Raw genomic sequence first — 17,681 nt, 5'->3', positions numbered from 1 at the left:
AACCCGGACCACGCTGGGCCAATTGTGCGCCGCCCAATGGGACTCCCAATCACGGCTAGATGTGATACAGCCTCGATTTGAACCAGGGACTGTAGTGACACCTCTTGCACTGAGATGCATTGCCTTATAACGCTGTGCCACTTGAGAACATAAGACTGTCATTACTTCTAGTTAAATAAAGGTTCAATAAAACAGTCTAGGCTACTGATTACAAATCAAATGAATCACTATTATTTAACAATAACAATTTTTATTTATTTTTTTTATTTTTTATTTCACCTTTATTTAACCAGGTAGGCTAGTTGAGAACAAGTTCTCATTTGCAACTGCGACCTGGCCAAGATAAAGCATAGCAGTGTGAGCAGACAACACAGAGTTACACATGGAGTAAACAATTAACAAGTCAATAACACAATAGGAAGAACAAAAAAGGGGAGTCTATATACATTGTGTGCAAAAGGCATGAGGTAGGCGAATAATTACAATTTTGCAGATTAACACTGGAGTGATAAATGATCAGATGGTTATGTACAGGTAGAGATATTGGTGTGCAAAAGAGCAGAAAAGTAAATAAATAAAAACAGTATGGGGATGAGGTAGGTAAAAATGGGTGGGCTATTTACCGATAGACTATGTACAGCTGCAGCGATCGGTTAGCTGCTCAGATAGCAGATGTTTGAAGTTGGTGAGGGAGATAAAAGTCTCCAACTTCAGCGATTTTTGCAATTCGTTCCAGTCACAGGCAGCAGAGAACTGGAACGAAAGGCGGCCAAATGAGGTGTTGGCTTTAGGGATGATCAGTGAGATACACCTGCTGGAGCGCGTGCTACGGATGGGTGTTGCCATCGTGACCAGTGAACTGAGATAAGGCGGAGCTTTACCTAGCATGGACTTGTAGATGACCTGGAGCCAGTGGGTCTGGCGACGAATATGTAGCGAGGGCCAGCTGACTAGAGCGTACAAGTCGCAGTGGTGGGTGGTATAAGGTGCTTTAGTGACAAAACGGATGGCACTGTGATAAACTGCATCCAGTTTGCTGGGTAGAGTGTTGGAAGCAATTTTGTAGATGACATCGCCGAAGTCGAGGATCGGTAGGATAGTCAGTTTTACTACGGTAAGTTTGGCGGCGTGAGTGAAGGAGGCTTTGTTGCGGAATAGAAAGCCGACTCTTGATTTGATTTTCGATTGGAGATGTTTGATATGAGTCTGGAAGGAGAGTTTACAGTCTAGCCAGACACCTAGGTACTTATAGATGTCCACATATTCAAGGTTGGAACCATCCAGGGTGGTGATGCTGGTCAGGCGTGCGGGTGCAGGCAGCGAACGGTTGAAAAGCATGCATTTGGTTTTACTAGCGTTTAAGAGCAGTTGGAGGCCACGGAAGGAGTGTTGTATGGCATTGAAGCTCGTTTGGAGGTTAGATAGCACAGTGTCCAAGGACGGGCCGGAAGTATATAGAATGGTGTTGTCTGCGTAGAGGTGGATCAGGGAATCGCCCGCAGCAAGAGCAACATCATTGATATATACAGAAAAAAGAGTCGGCCCGAGGATTGAACCCTGTGGCACCCCCATAGAGACTTCCAGAGGACCGGACAGCATGCCCTCCGATTTGACACACTGAACTCTGTCTGCAAAGTAATTGGTTAACCAGGCAAGGCAGTCATCCGAAAAACCGAGGCTACTGAGTCTGCCGATAAGAATATGGTGATTGACCGAGTCAAAAGCCTTGGCAAGGTCGATGAAGACGGCTGCACAGTACTGTCTTTTATCGATGGCGGTTATGATATCGTTTAGTACCTTGAGCGTGGCTGAGGTGCACCCGTGACCGGCTCGGAAACCAGATTGCACAGCGGAGAAGGTACGGTGGGATTCGAGATGGTCAGTGACCTGTTTGTTGACTTGGCTTTCGAAGACCTTAGATAGGCAGGGCAGGATGGATATAGGTCTGTAACAGTTTAACGCCAGGGTATCTCCCCCTTTGAAGAGGGGGATGACTGCGGCAGCTTTCCAGTCCTTGGGGATCTCAGACGATATGAAAGAGAGGTTGAACAGGCTGGTAATAGGGGTTGCGACAATGGCGGCGGATAGTTTCAGAAATAGAGGGTCCAGATTGATTTGTACGGGTCCAGGTTTTGCAGCTCTTTCAGAACATCTGCTATCTGGATTTGGGTAAAGGAGAACCTGGAGAGGCTTGGGCGAGTAGCTGCGGGGGGGGGGGGGGGGCGGAGCTGGCCTTAGCTTTCCTGTCTGACTGCTTGTATTGGTTCCTGACTTCCCTGAACAGTTGCATATCGCGGGGACTGTTCGATGCTATTGCAGTCCGCCACAGGATGTTTTTGTGCTGGTCGAGGGCAGTCAGGTCTGGAGTGAACCAAGGGCTATATCTGTTCTTAGTTCTGCATTTTTTGAACGGAGCATGCTTATCTAAAATGGTGAGGAAGTTACTTTTAAAGAATGACCAGGCATCCTCAACTGACGGGATGAGGTCAATGTCCTTCCAGGATACCCGGGCCAGGTCGATTAGAAAGGCCTGCTCACAGAAGTGTTTTAGGGAGCGTTTGACAGTGATTGCACAGCCATCGCCACCAACACTATGAAGTGTCCTGTGAAGACCTTGGCCAAATGGACAATTGAACAAGCTCTCCCTCAGTCTTTACAATAGGATTTGACAGTTTTCTGTTGTCCTACAAATTGATACCATCTTTGGCATCGGTGGTCCAAAGTGAGTGTCATATGCACAGCCAACCAGTAGAGGGCACCCGCCGACCATGAGCAAGACAGCCACAAAAAGGAACAAGGATCTTTGAATGCTGGGAAATGTATTTCATCATATAGCAGTTGAATAAAAAGTGATAAATGTATATCGCTATATACAGTCTTACGTATACATTAGTTTCGTAATGAATTTTTTTTTTGTCCGATGCCATTATTGTTTTAAAATTTAATCTTCTGGAATGTTCTCGTCTATTCTCGGTTCTTAATCTTTACCCAGAAGCCCTGGTTCCCCACCGGTTTACCCATAGTTCATTACTTCGTTTCCTTTCTTCTGTCTCTTTAGCTTGTCCAAGATGTCGTTAATGGATGGAGCGTTAAACGTGTTCGGCACGAGAACGACCGGCGAGTCCGTTCGTTCTCAAAATGGTGAGCTATGTTGTTATCTCTTGGGTAGCAGTTTATGCCATTTGTGTTTTAATCGGTGTCTGCGGGAGAGTTGCGGACGGAGTTCAATGGTTAGCTAACTAGCACTCCGCAGCACGTGCGGGGGAAAAAAATGCGTCGTTTCGCCTCCCTTTTCTTAAATTTGCAAGATATAATGTTAATCAACTAGCTACCTAAGCATATTGTGTTGCCCACATTAGTATAAAAAGCTGTATAACAAATCAATATTAGCTACATTATCTAACAGTATATTATAGCTAATCCGTGCTAGTTAGGCTTGCTAAGTTGCTATATTAGCTAGCTAACGTTGGCTTACTAATACGCATATGTCATTGGCGTTAGGGAGTCGCTAACGCTACCAGCTACCTATCCCTGTGCGCAACATGATTTTTTCCCCCAAAAAATAGTTCCTAGGCGTTTCCCATTTTTTAGTACCGTTCATTCATCCATCCCAGAATGAACGGCTATGCTAATGGGGGAGATAGAACACTGTCATTGTCTTGACGGAGCGGCTGGCTTCGTCCACCCCTCCTAATAGAACTGGCAGAACAATTTACATCAGTCTGAACAGTTTCGGAATTGTGCTATTGTTTCTAGATTGGTGAATTTAATTGTTGGTAGTTATTTGTAATAGTTAGCTAGCTAATACAGCTAGTGTAACGTTACTTTTTGTGGCAAGGGAATCAGCTTTGATTGTGTGCCCACGTTTCTTCTGCAGTCATGGCCGCATCATCCATTGCCAATATCGTCAAGAGTTCCCTTGGCCCGGTCGGGCTGGACAAGATGTTGGTGGATGACATCGGGGTAAATACTTGTGGCCAATTATAGTCACCGCCATCAGTCTAATTGGATATGGCTTGTGTACCATTCAGATTGACGGAAGAAGTTCTTACAAATGCTCTAATGTTTAGGACGTGACTATCACCAACGATGGGGCTACCATCCTGAAGCTGCTGGAGGTGGAGCACCCAGCAGCCAAGGTGCTGTGTGAACTGGCTGAGCTGCAAGACAAGGAGGTTGGGGATGGGACAACTTCAGTGGTGAGTACTTCAACAGCTGCTCAGAACAAAGGTCAAGGGAAAGGTTGTCTGATATATTCCTACCCGAAATACTCTTTTAAAATTTTAGATTTCAATTTGATCAAGTAAACATAATTTGGTGGAGGTTGGCCTGAACCTGCCTAGTCACACATGGTTCAAATGACCTGCTTCCTGTTTTTAGTACCGCTCATCTGCCTCTACAGATGTTCGGCTATGCTAACGGGATAGAGAGACTGTCCGTCATTGTCTGAAGGGGTTGGACGGCCTCCACTCCGCCACCTCTATATGAAATAACGGCACATTTATTTATATATATATATATATGATCATCTTATTCATTAAATAATCTTCCCTGGCTTATTCATATTGTTCTTTCCTTTGTTTTAAAGGTGATCATTGCAGCAGAGCTGCTGAAGAGCGCAGATGAACTGGTGAAGCAGAAGATCCATCCAACTTCAGTCATCAGTGGATACCGCCTGGCCTGCAAGTAAGAATCATGCCACAGTCTATCCAATTTCCACACCATTGTTTTGCATATTATCAGCCTTTTGAGATCCTTTTCCCCTCCACTCCTGGTTCATTATTTTGTTTACAAGGACAGGGTTGTTTGACTTTGTGTTGCCTGTTAACTGTCTCCAGAATGAATGTGTCAACCAAAGCATAAATTAACTCTAGTGGTTGTTTGGAATGAGTCCCCTCTAGTTTCTTTCAATAAGATCATATTCAATAACACACAACTGTAGCTAGCAATTGTAGCACTAATGTGTAAACAAATTGGGGGTTGACGAGAGTGGTGTTTCTGTGGATAGCGGAAGAGCATTTGTTGCTATTGACAGATCTGTTTGATTCTAATCTTCTGAAAGTTCTCCACTACAAGACTGAACTGTGAAATTCCTGGTTCTGTAAACAGAGCTCTTAATTTAAGGATCGGGCCCTTTAAATTATTATTTTTTAAATCTGCCAAAGATGACACTCATCTAACTGCCTGTAGCTCAGGACCTGAAGCAAGAATATGCATATTCTTGATACCATTTGAAATGGAACACTTTGAAGTTTGTGGAAATGTGAAATGAGTGTAGGAGAATATAACACATCTGGTAAAAGATAATACAAAGAAAAAAAACATGTGAGATCATATTTTTTTCTTCATCTTTGAAATGGAAGAGCAAGGCCATAATATCACTTAGGAGTCTATGTGCAGTTTAGATTTTGGCCACTAGATGGCATCTGTTTTCGACTGATCCAATGAACCATTGCATTGCTGTTCAAAATGTAGAACCCAGTTCCTACATTTGAATATAAAAATGGATTTTATCAAACAAAACTATGCTACATTTTATCTATGGGACCCTCAGATGACTGAATGTAAAGTACATTATTTACCTTCAGAGGTGAATGTATCAAACCAGGTGACGTGATAGGTTTTTGTGCACTCTCCTCAAACAACGACATACATTTTTTTCACTGTAATAGCTACTGTAATTTTGACAGTGCATTTAGATTAACAAAAATTAAGCTTTCTGCCCTCATAAGACATGTCTATGTCCTGGGAAATGTTCTTGTTACTTATGTTATGCTAATCACATAAGCGCACGTTTGCTACCTAGCACTACGGACACGCCGCTCCCGTAGAGGTTAAAATATCTTTCATTCCCACCAGGGAGGCAGTACGCTACATCAATGAGAACCTGACCATCGCAACAGATGACCTGGGAAGGGAGTGTCTGGTCAACGCAGCCAAGACCTCCATGTCCTCCAAGATTATCGGAGTGTATCCTTTCTTCCTGCTCACTGACTAACCTGAAACCTCCCCTTCCCATACACAGTACCAGTGAAAAGTTTGGACACCTACTCATTCAAGGGTTTTCTTTTTTTACTATTCTACATTGTAGAATAATATTGAAGACATCCAAACTATGAAATAACACATATGGAATCATATAGTAACCAAAAAAAGTGTTAAACAAATCTAAATGTATTTGATATTCTTCAAAGTAGCCACCCGTTACCTTGACAGCTTTGTACACTCTTGACATTCTCTCACTGTATATCTGTCATTTGCTTTATAGGATCACATAAGTATGGCTGGGATTTGCTCATGATCAGATGTTATCACGATATTTGGATGCGGATATGATATGTATTGCAATTCTCACGATTTGTATTCCAAACATATAGCTCAGTGTGTTGGCTGAAGAGACGAGAGCATAAAATAAGTTTTTATCAGTCATGAAAATAAGTGCAGGAAACATGTTGGTTTACTCTCATGATACCACATGTTTGACTTCGATACCAGGTTTAGTATCACTATTTGAGCCCAAAACGATACCACATTTTTTTTGTATGAACTATTCACAGAATGGCACTTGATCCAGACAGATCAACTCTGCTATGGCTCTGTTCAGTCATTGGTTGTCTGAGTTCGATATCATTACAGTTGGGAATTGTTTTTTCACTTTTTAGGCAGCCATGTATACATTAATTGAATCATTGTACAATCATCTAACACCTAAAACAACGGCAATGTATTTGAATGGTAAATCTCTTGATAAACTGGGTAAATCAACTCTATTCACAATACAGGTGAATGCAATAGGGGTGTGTGCATGCATTGAGTAATTGAGCTTGTTTTAGTTGATTTCATGGGGCTACAGATGACAGACAATCCCTTCCATTCAGGACTTATTTTATTGGGAATTGCTAGGATTTTTTTTTTTAAAGATGCAATCTCTAATGAAAGTGTGTGCTGTCTCTAAGAAATGTGACTTCATTCATGAGGCAGAATTTGGCTATGGAATCTAGTGGAAACCAGACGGTGTGAATGGGTTTTAGTGGCGAGGGAGACTACGTGAATTGATAACATTTTTTGTGACAGTCTGCTTTGAAATCAGCATTTTTTTGCGTTTAGTTAGCATATCACAAAGTACTAGGGTAGGGAATTGATGTTTGCTTCAGCTGTAAGCTGGCAAGGACATTTGGCCTACAATTAAAGCTGGAAGCTACCCGTATCAAGTCTATTCACAATGTGTTTTGTCGTGTGTGTGTTATCCCTAATTACAGTTTCTGTGATGACAAGCAAGTGTAGAGAATAATTGTATCTAAACTGCTGTGAAATGTAATTTCTCATAACAAAAAATATTGTTTGAAGCTGGTATGCAAAAACTAAACTTAAGAACGGGAAGCTTAGAAATGGCCCACATGGAACAGATCTACCGCTTCTTGGACTTGCTTTCAATGAGAATGACACATTTATAACTCGCGTTTCTATGCATTTGGTCAGATTACCCGAAAAGTTACATGTTGTCGTTTTAAAAAGATGATGAGCAAGCTATATGATTTTTTTTTTTTGACCAGTTTGGTGCAGGTACAGCCGACTAACGCTCTAGCAACAACAAACATTGTTTTTTACAAATTGATAGTTGGAGTCAAAGTATCGACTAATACCATCCAAAATCATTTGCGACATGTAACTATTTTTATTTAATTCTAATAATGAAATGGTGTCTTGGGTGTCACGTCCTGGTAGCTTTGGTAGAGTTTCAGGCAGACTAGATGCCTACCAATGGTTGCATGCCATTTCATCAACTGTGTAGTCATGCATCAGATTGCTATATATGTGGTTAGCTGATATGTTAACCTATCCAGGGTTTGTTGGATTTGGCATGCGTCTGCAATGTAGTTCGGCAGGAACTACCATTGAAAGCTGTGAAATCCTACTTCCATCCTATAGAAAAGCTTGAATCCTTGACCGGTGACCGCCTCAGTGATGCAGACTTCTTTGCCAACATGGTGGTGGACGCTACTCTGGCAGTGAAGTTTGTGGATCAGAAGGGTGTGGCGAGGTACCCCATCAACTCCGTTAACGTGCTCAAAGCCCACGGACGTAGCCAGAAGGAGAGCTATCTTGTCAATGGATACGCACTCAATTGCACTGTAGGGTCTCAAGGTACATGTGTAAAACATTGTTGATGGAGACTGCGCCTGTTCCGTAACAGTACAACCATGAAATGACCATCTGATGCCATTGACAGACTCCCATTTAAATTTGCTGCTATGCTTGTTCTTGTTGCGTACGCAGTGATACGCGTGGGAGACAGAAAGCTGGCTTTGAAAAGTAATGGTTGCGGTGCTTCTTATATGAGCCGTGGCACTATTTTTCTGGCCACACATGCCACCATGACTAGATTTGCTTGTTAGGCAGATCTATATGATAAAGATTTCATGTTAATTCATTTTTATTATATAGGTTCATCCTGGCTTGGGACAGTAGTAGGCTAATATTACAGATAGAAATGTCATGAATAGAGCAGCTGACATGATTCCTCATTCTCTGTCAGGCAGGTTTGCTCTGTGTAAAATAGATCAGTGATTGTGGGGGGTTAGGTTTATCTTGACCAGGGTTAAGATTCTCTGTTCAATGGTGTGATGACTGGGTCTGGTCCCCCTGTAGGCATGGTGAAGCGTTTGACCAACGCCAAGGTGGCGTGTCTGGACTTCAGCCTGCAGAAGACCAAGATGAAGATGGGAGTCCAGGTCCTCATCAATGACCCAGAGAAACTAGACCAGATCAGACAGAGGTACGTTGGACATGTCAAACAGGCTATTTGTACGAGACCTACTGTTTTAAATCAAGCCTTGCCACATGCATGACAATGTAAGACTATTCCCATTTAAATTTGCTGCTATACTTGTTCAGTGGTGTTAGCAGTGATACGCGTGGGATAAATAATTCTGCCCCAGAGTTCAGGCTGCAGCTCTTCCCTGAGCTGTAATACGACTACTTTGGGCTGGACAACAGTTATTTTCTAAAGACAGGGTGATTTGTTAATGTCATCATGGCTTGTTGCGAGACATACACATGATTTGTACAAGAGACACACAATGTATTCATGTTGATTTTGCTGTTCCAGGGAGTCTGACATCACCAAAGAGAGGATTCAGAAGATTCTGGCGTCTGGTGCTAACGTCATCCTGACAACTGGGGGCATCGATGACATGTGCCTCAAGTACTTTGTGGACGTGGGAGCCATGGCTATCAGGAGGGTCCTCAAGCGGGACCTCAAACGCATCGCCAAGGCAACGGGAGGTAAGCTACAGGTTTTGTTTACCTTTTGATAAATGTCATAACCGTTCAGGTCAACACAAGTTCTGAAACTGTTTTCTCTTTTTCAGTGAGTGATTAAAACTTTTTTCTGAAAGCAACCATGTTTGTTTCCAGTTAGCTTGTTACCCAGAATTGAGTCTTTTTTTTTTCTGTTTGTCCCTCAGCCACCATCTGCCCATCCCTGTCTAACCTGGAGGGAGAGGAGACATTTGAGACAGCCATGTTGGGCCACTGTGAGGAGGTGGTGCAGGAGCGTGTGTGTGACGATGAGCTCATCCTGGTCAAAAAGTAAGAACAGGAACTGAAATCTTATTCTCATCACTAAGTTTTTGATCATGTACAACCTTCTTACTTATCTTTACCAATGTTTTGCTTTAGCACATTTATTTGTAACATTCTTTTCTCTCTATCCCATTACTATTCACATCTCCATTTTTCCTTTTCTCCTCCGTTCTTCTCTTAGTACCAAGGCCCGTACCTGCGCCTCCATCATCCTGCGTGGGGCCAATGACTTCATGTGTGATGAGATGGAGCGGTCCCTGCATGATGCTCTGTGTGTGGTTAAGAGGGTGCTGGAGTCCAAGTCTGTTGTACCAGGAGGTGGTGCTGTGGAGGCAGCCCTGTCCATCTACCTGGAGAACTATGCCACTAGTATGGTAAAGAAATACACCTGGGAATCACTGCTTCTTTATCTCTGTCCTGATTGTCTAGATGGGATCAGAGGTATTGTTGCTTTTGAAACCCATCAATTTTCATGGGTTTTCCCATATAGAAACAATACATTTTGTTTTCCATTTTTTTAAACCGAATTAAAGATGTGTAAATGATTGGGGGGATATTGTTTTGTGTGATCTGTGAATGTCTTGTCCATTCCCAGGGTTCTCGTGAGCAGCTGGCCATAGCAGAGTTTGCCCGTTCCCTCCTGGTCATTCCCAAGACCCTGGCTGTGAACGCTGCTCAGGACTCCACTGACCTGGTCGCCAAGCTCCGAGCCTTCCACAACGAGGCCCAGGTCAACCCCGAACGCAAAAACCTCAAATGGTCAGTGTGCTACGTCACTAGATATGAATTTCAACATGCGTGTTTGTGTTGATGCCATTAAGTGAATGGTTTTTATTTATTTTTTTAGATGCCATTGAGCTTGAGACCCGTTTAGTCAAGTTTTACTACAAGGATGCATAATATTCCCATTTTAAATTTGCTGCTATACCTGATCAGTGGTGTATGCAGTGATACGCGTGGGAGAAAGCATGCTGGCCCAGAGTGGAGACTGCAGTTTTCCCCTGAGCTGTAATGCCACTACTCTGGCCTGGACATTTTTAATGTCACAATGGTTTGTGTATTCTGCTTCGGTATCAGTTCATCACAGCTTAACATGTTGTGAACCCAATGAGCTTCAGTTGTAGAAGTGCCAGCAGTTTACAATGCAGTAGCTCTGCATCCCAGCTTTCAAACCCTGTTCCTGGAGAGCTACCCTCCTGAAGGAACTAACCTGATTCAGATTATCAACCAGCTCATTATTAGTCTGGTGCACTAGATTAGGGTTGGTAGCTCTCCAGGAACGGAGTTGGAGAGCCCAGCTCTACATTGGTGTGGCTGTGACGTGTTTCTCATTTGAAGTTATCTTCTCCCCTAAAGGATTGGTCTGGACCTGGTGAATGGTAAACCCAGGGACAACAAGCAGGCTGGTGTGTACGAGCCCACCATGGTGAAGACCAAGAGCCTCAAGTTTGCCACAGAGGCCGCCATCACTATCCTCCGTATCGATGACCTCATCAAGTTGTTCCCAGACCAGAAGGAGGGTGGGCCTTCGTACCAAGACGCCGTTGCATCAGGACAGATGGACGGGTAGACATTCCTGTATCCTGTAACTGGTTCTGGAATCTGCCCTGGGTTTCTTAGATCCCAAATGTGGTTCTGGTCCGCTTGGCTGTGTCTCTGTATTTATACATACAAGCTCTTGGCTGTTCCGTCATAGGTTGTGCACTCTGCTTGTTCCCATGTGGTAACCTGTTTAATCTGGGAAATGTAACTGATTCTGTTGGACACAAATAAACCCTGCTGGATTATTCTGGTCTGTATTATTATAATACATAGCAAATCAAATTACATCATTTTGAAAAAGCACAAGTTCAGTTCATCTATTCTGTATTGGAAAGTGGACAGGTAATAAACAGTACATTCATACCTACAACAGGATACTGCAAGCTAAGGTACTGCAAGTTTACGCTGTCTTTGGGCACTTGTATATTTAAGGAAGGCTGCTGTCTTAAACCACATTCTACAGTTCATAGAGCATTAAGGTACATTGCTGTCATTCCATGAGAGAACAGGACAAATAGGAAGGCTGCATTCTCATTAGGTTGGGTGTGAACAAGTCCAGTCATGTAAACCTTTGTTTAGCAGTTGATACTTATTTGCTGATGGAAAAAAGACTAGCATATGTTGCCCAATGACTAGGTTCACACAGGCAGAAAGAATTTAGCTTCTAAACCTTATACGTTCCTATACATATGCTATGGAAAATGAAGGACCAGTATTGGATGGTCCACAATAGAGACCTTTGCTGCTTTCTTCACCTAATTACATAATTTTCAGCGACGTGACAAATTAATTACCACCACTCTGCTGAAACAAGTTGTGTAATAAAGCATTCTAAACGTTCCCTTTAAGACCAATAAGGTGATCCTGAATGCAGCAACAGTGTACTTGTATTCAGTCACACCCTTTCTACACACATGGCAATGCCCATCCCTCCCCCAATGCAGAGAGAAGCCACACCCCTCTGACCCCCAGTCCTCTGGAGCGCGTGCAGTAGGGTCACCAGAACCCGGCAGCCAGACATGCCTATGGGGTGTCCCAGGGAGATGGCACCTCCAGTCACATTCACCTGTACAGGGGAGAGAGACCAAAGACCAAAGGAATTCAACTGTTTGCCCCAAACAATAGTGTTGAAATAATGGTTCATCAAGTTACCTTATCTGGGTTGAGTCCGAGCTCTTTCACTACAGCGATGGACTGTGCAGCGAACGCTTCATTTATCTCAAACAGGTCCACTTGATCCAGCTGCCAACCGGCCTTTGCAACCTGGTAAAGAATCAGTGAACATTCTTTCAAATGAAAAGGAATATACACTAGTCATTCTAGAATTATACACATCGGAACATTTGCTGATTGGTTCTCACCGCTTTCCTGATGGCTGGGATAGGCCCAGTTCCCATGATTGCCGGGTCAAGGCCGGCTTGAGCCCAGGAGGTGATTCTGGCCATTGGCTTGAGGCCTCGCTTCTGAGCTTCTGATTGGCTCATTAGAACAGTTGCTGCAGCTCCATCATTTATACCTGAGGGAATACATGGCAATTAATATAACACAAAAAAAAAAAATTGGCGGTATGCAACTGTGTATCCCAACTGAAATATGTCAAGGTCATGACCATGTAGAATCTAGATCACTACGCCAGGAGAATCAGCAGACATAATGTAATTGGAATGGTCAACTGGTAACCTTCCAAAGGATAATTGAGTTGAGAGAGATCAGTGACATCACAGTGCGTCAAGGATGAGTGCCCCCTGCGTACCTGATGCGTTGCCGGGGGTGACGGTGCCGCTGCCGTCCTTTAGGAAGCAGGGCCTGAGTTTAGTCATGGCTTCCATGTTGCTGCCATGGCGAGGAAACTCATCTGCTTTCACCTCCACTGGGCCTGAGGAGAGCGGAATGTTACAATATAGTTCATGAAACATCTACATTCGTAATAATCATTTAATTAAGCAGAGAAATAATAGGTGTTGGTCATCTAATTCACTTCTAAGGAATGGTGGTTAGCGATATAAGAACCATTGGGTCATGCACCCATCCGTAAGTGATTTGAGCACACTTGAGGTCTCGGGGTTCATAAACCAGCACAACAAATTCCTTGCCTTTTCTGGACGGCACCATGACCGGAACAATCTCCTGATCGAAATGTCCTGCTTTCTGGGCAGCCTCGGTCCTGTTCTGGGATTGGGTGGCAAACTGGTCCTGAGCCTCGCGACTCACACCCCACTGCTTAGCCACATTCTCAGCTACATCCAGAAAAGAAGACAACATTCCCTACTGGATTAAGACACCCCAATGTTCCTCCTTATTGAACTGAAAAATATCAGTGACATTGTGTAAGATGAATAAAGTTCATATTCAGTTAAGAGTCATTAACACAATATTTAGCATATTTTCCTTTCTGTAATACACCTGATTTCCAGTGTTCTGTTTGTGACACAGGTTGATGGTCACTAGACCATGAATTAAACTAATATCTGTTGATAGTGATTGATGCCAAACAGGAGGTACAAGGACCCGAGGACACCGATTCTGTGAACACTGATTCTGTAGCAGCTGACAACATCAATGTGTTTTGACTTCCTACAAGCCTCTCAAGCTGGTGTTTAGGTAACACTCGGTGCCGTCTGATTAGAATATAAAGGGCCTGTCTCCAAAAGGCCAGCTAGACATTTTCTCTGCTTTGGTGCAACCGGATTGATATGTGATTAATATTATCAGTGACTGCTCTCCTTTTGTTTCACCTGGAATCTCCCATTACACATTGATATCAATAACTAGAACTCTGGTCCTCTGACCTGTGATGCCCATGTGGTAGCAGTGGAAAGCATCAGTCAGTCCATCAGCGATGATAGAATCCTGCATGGTGGTGTCGCCCATCTTTACTCCAGCCCGCATCTGCACTGTGTGGGGAGCCTGGGGGTCAAAGGGGAAAGAGTAATTGCCGATTAATGGGGACATTTGGTAGAATGGTATTGATTTCACCCCATCTTTCTCTCACTTACACCCCCTTCCTCTCTCCATCATCTCTCATATCCCTCCTTCTCCCTCCATCTTACCCTGCTCATGCTCTCCATGCCTCCAGCCACCACCACGGTTGACTCTCCAGTCTGGATGGACTGAACGCCCAGACACACAGCCTTCAGCCCAGATCCACACACCATCTGGCAGCTCCAGGCAGGCACTGGGTAGGGGATACCTGCCGCAACACTGGCCTGACGGGCTGGGTTCTGCCCATGACCTGGGGAGGAGAGGAGATTAGAGGAAAGGATTGGGAGCGTGAGAAGTGAATGATTGCAAGAGAGATATCAGAGGCTTAGAATGGCTAGTACACTAGTTCAGTGGTTCCCAACCAGGGGTACGAAACTCAGCAAAAAAAGAAACGTAATCTCACTGTCAACTGCGTTTATTTTCAGCAAACTTAACATGTAAATATTTGTATGAACATAACATGATTCAACAACTGAGACATAAACTGAACAAGTTCCACAGACATGTGACTAACGTAAATTGAATAATGTGTCCCTGAACAAAGTGTGGGTCAAAATCAAAAGTAACAGTCAGTATCTGGTGTGGCCACCAGCTGCATTAAGTACTGCAGTGCATCTCCTCCTCATGGACTGCACCAGATTTGCCAGTTCTTGCTGTGAGATGTTACCCCACTCTTCCACCAAGGCACCTGCAAGTTCCCGGACATTTCTGTGGGGAATGGCCCTAGCCCTCACCCTCCGATCCAACAGGTCCCAGACGTGCTCAATGGGATTGAGATCCGGGCTCTTCGTTGGCCATTGGCAGAACACTGACATTCCTGTCTTAGGCGTCTCACAGTACGGACATTGCAATTTATTGCCCAGGCCACATCTGCAGTCCTCATGCCTCCTTGCAGCACGCCTAAGGAACATTCACGCAGATGAGCAGGGACCCTGGGAATCTTTCTTTTGGTGTTTTTCAGAGTCAGTAGAAAGGCCTCTTTAGTATCCTACATTTTCATAACTGTGACATTAATTGCCTACCATCTGTAAGCTGTTAGTGTCTTAATGACTGTTCCACAGGTGCATGTTCATGAATTGTTTATGGTTCATTGAACAAGCATGGGAAACAGTGTTTAAACCCTTTACAATGAAGATCTGTGAAGTTATTTGGATTTTTACAAATGATCTTTGAAAGACAGGCTCCTGAAAAAGGGAAGTTTCTTTTTTTGCTGAGTTTAGAACCCCTGGGTGTAATCGACCCATCCACAGGGGGTAATTGAAGATGCACATGAGGGGATACTTTAGGGGAACTCTGGGCAGTGCAAAAATCCATTGGTGGTACATTAACCGAAAAAGGTTGGGAACCACTGCACTTAAATTTGTCATTTAGGAGACACTCTAATCCAGAGCAATTTACAGTAGTGAGAACATACATTTTTTAACTTTATCATACTGGTCCCCTGTGGCAATCGAACCCACAACACTGGTGTTGCAAGCACCATGCTCTACCAACTGAGCAACATGGAACTATTAACTAAGTAGCTAGCAGGTCAGCGCTGATAAACAGCTATAATAAACAGACTGGGTTCCATTCCAGATGGTCTTTACCTGCTGTCAGAACGTGCCCCATGATGACCTCAGACACCGCCTCAGGCTTAAGGTTGGCTCTCTTCAGGACATCCTTGATCACCACAGAGCACAGATCTTGGAGGGGCACAGTTGACAGAGAACCATTGAAAGACCCTGTGAAACAGAAGAATAAAGTTGAGAAATAACGTTATATTCAGTATCCACAAAAAGAGCAGGGCATTGATTGCTTTATAACGGGTAGCTGGGTTTTGAGAAATGCACTTGGCCATTAGTACTGATTCCATGGTGTGACAGCACTCTCCCACTGCATTTACATCAGACAACAAGATAACAGACATTATCATCAACAAATGTATTGATTGATTAAAGGTTGCAAAGACACCGTCCAACTAAAATACGCCCAACCCCATTCGGTTTGATCTCCAGCCTATCGCCAATACTGTAGCTGCGGGTCCATGGTACTATGACCAACAGCCAATCGCTGTTTCGAGAATCTGGGCAGAGGGTGGGGCAACCAATCAAGGTTCAGCATAAGCGAACCATTGAAAATCCTGGTCAGGAGGTAGCTCGCGACAATGAACGACAGTAATGGTCTGTTCAATTGATAGGTTCAAAAACATTAAAACATGTTGTTGAACAAATAAGAACATTGTCAAAACAAGGACTGGAAAAATGTGAACGATCGTTCAAGGAACGTCAGCATCGCTACAAAACCAATCTCGTGTGATAAGGAAATGCAACAAATAAATATACATACAGGCAATTCTTTTTGATACAGGTAGCCAGCTATGTTGAAAAATATTGCCTTAGTGTGGAATCAGACAGATTCAGAACTTATTTACCAATGGGGGTCCTTGCAGCAGAAACGATGACAACAGACTCAGTGTTCATATTGACAGCTAGCTGGTAATCCTTCAGATTTCACTGTGCTGCTCGGTTCTCTTGTCTTCCGTGTTAAGAGTGGCCGGCTTGCTATCTGTCTGAAACACTGAACTTGTAAATGGACTCAAGCATGTTGATTCATTTGAATGACAAAAGAGATCCTCCTTCGGCAACCAGCACGAAGATCCCTGGCAGTAGCAGGGACAGATATTTGACGAAAGCACCACCCAATGGCTAGGAGGACTTCAGACATGATTTTGGCAGCCACACAGGCTGTGAAGCAATGTCTGACTGTAGCTCAGTCTGTACACCATGCTGACATCAATGGCGTACCACACACCCCCTGATGCCAGCATGGTGTAGACAGACATTGCTTTCCCCAGATAGCATATGCTCACGTCATAAACCATGGAAAAACAAATTAGAATTGCAGGAAATGAGCTATAAAACTGCAACATTTTCTCTCAGCCTCATGGCAAAATGTGTAGAATAGCAGGAAATCTGTTTTAAAAATGCAAAAATCCCAGCCACATGGCTTTTTTTTTTTTAGAATAGCTTAAAAAAATGCAAATTTTTCTCTTTGCTCCATGACAAAATGGGTAGAAATGTAGGAAGTTAGCTGTAGCTTCTCTGCTTCCCTACAATACAGGAAATAGTGTACAAAACATTATGAACACCTACTCTTTCCATGAGACTGACCAGACGAAAGTTAAGACCCCTTATTGATGTCACCTGTTAATTCCACTTCAGTCAGTGTAGATGAAGGGGAGGAAACAGGTTAAAGGAGAATTAAGCCTCAAGAAAAATTATGGATTGTGTGTGTGCCATTCAGAGGGTGTATGAGCAAGAAAAATATTTAAGAGCCTTTGAACGGGATATGGTAGTAAGTGCCAGGTGCACCGGTTTGTGTCAAGAACTGCAACACTGCTGGGTTTTTCAAGCACAAGTTTCCCGTGTGGATCAAGAATGGTCCACCACCCAAAGGACATCCAGCCAACTTGACAGCTGTGGGAAGCAATGGAGTCAACATAGGCCAGCGTCCCTGTGGAAAGACTTCAACACCTTGTAGAGTCCATGCCGAGACAAATTGAGGGGGAGCAACTCAATATTAGGAAGGCG

General features: G+C 43.6%; 2 protein-coding genes and 1 non-coding gene across 3 annotated transcripts; 2 read left to right on the top strand and 1 right to left on the bottom strand.

Moving 5' to 3' along the window:
* The first annotated feature begins 3,030 nt into the window (after positions 1-3,030).
* Positions 3,031-11,372, top strand: tcp1 (t-complex 1). Its single transcript, XM_029676512.2, has 12 exons — positions 3,031-3,141; positions 3,878-3,963; positions 4,071-4,199; positions 4,589-4,686; positions 5,860-5,970; positions 7,964-8,145; positions 8,650-8,776; positions 9,110-9,285; positions 9,468-9,591; positions 9,767-9,959; positions 10,181-10,344; positions 10,942-11,372. Exons 1-12 carry the CDS (start codon positions 3,069-3,071, stop codon positions 11,153-11,155), a joined length of 1,677 nt encoding a protein of 558 aa, XP_029532372.1. The 5' UTR covers positions 3,031-3,068; the 3' UTR covers positions 11,156-11,372.
* On the top strand, positions 3,577-3,717 carry LOC115140724 (small nucleolar RNA SNORA29). Its single transcript, XR_003865273.1, has one exon. It is a non-coding gene; the product is annotated as a small nucleolar RNA SNORA29 (small nucleolar RNA).
* A 62-nt stretch (positions 11,373-11,434) lies between the features above and the next one.
* Positions 11,435-16,683, bottom strand: acat2 (acetyl-CoA acetyltransferase 2). The gene is made up of 9 exons (XM_029676530.2): positions 16,523-16,683; positions 15,699-15,833; positions 14,178-14,359; positions 13,917-14,034; positions 13,221-13,364; positions 12,881-13,003; positions 12,489-12,643; positions 12,280-12,390; positions 11,435-12,193 (listed from the first exon to the last, which is right to left on the bottom strand). The coding sequence occupies exons 1-9, from the start codon at positions 16,569-16,571 to the stop codon at positions 12,023-12,025; spliced, it is 1,188 nt and encodes a 395-aa protein (XP_029532390.1). The 5' UTR covers positions 16,572-16,683; the 3' UTR covers positions 11,435-12,022.
* Between the last annotated feature and the right edge of the window lie 998 nt (positions 16,684-17,681).

The sequence above is a fragment of the Oncorhynchus nerka genome, linkage group LG13 (assembly GCF_034236695.1).
Source record: "Oncorhynchus nerka isolate Pitt River linkage group LG13, Oner_Uvic_2.0, whole genome shotgun sequence".
NCBI lineage: Eukaryota > Metazoa > Chordata > Actinopteri > Salmoniformes > Salmonidae > Oncorhynchus > Oncorhynchus nerka.
This window is presented reverse-complemented; position numbering and strand designations above follow the sequence as displayed.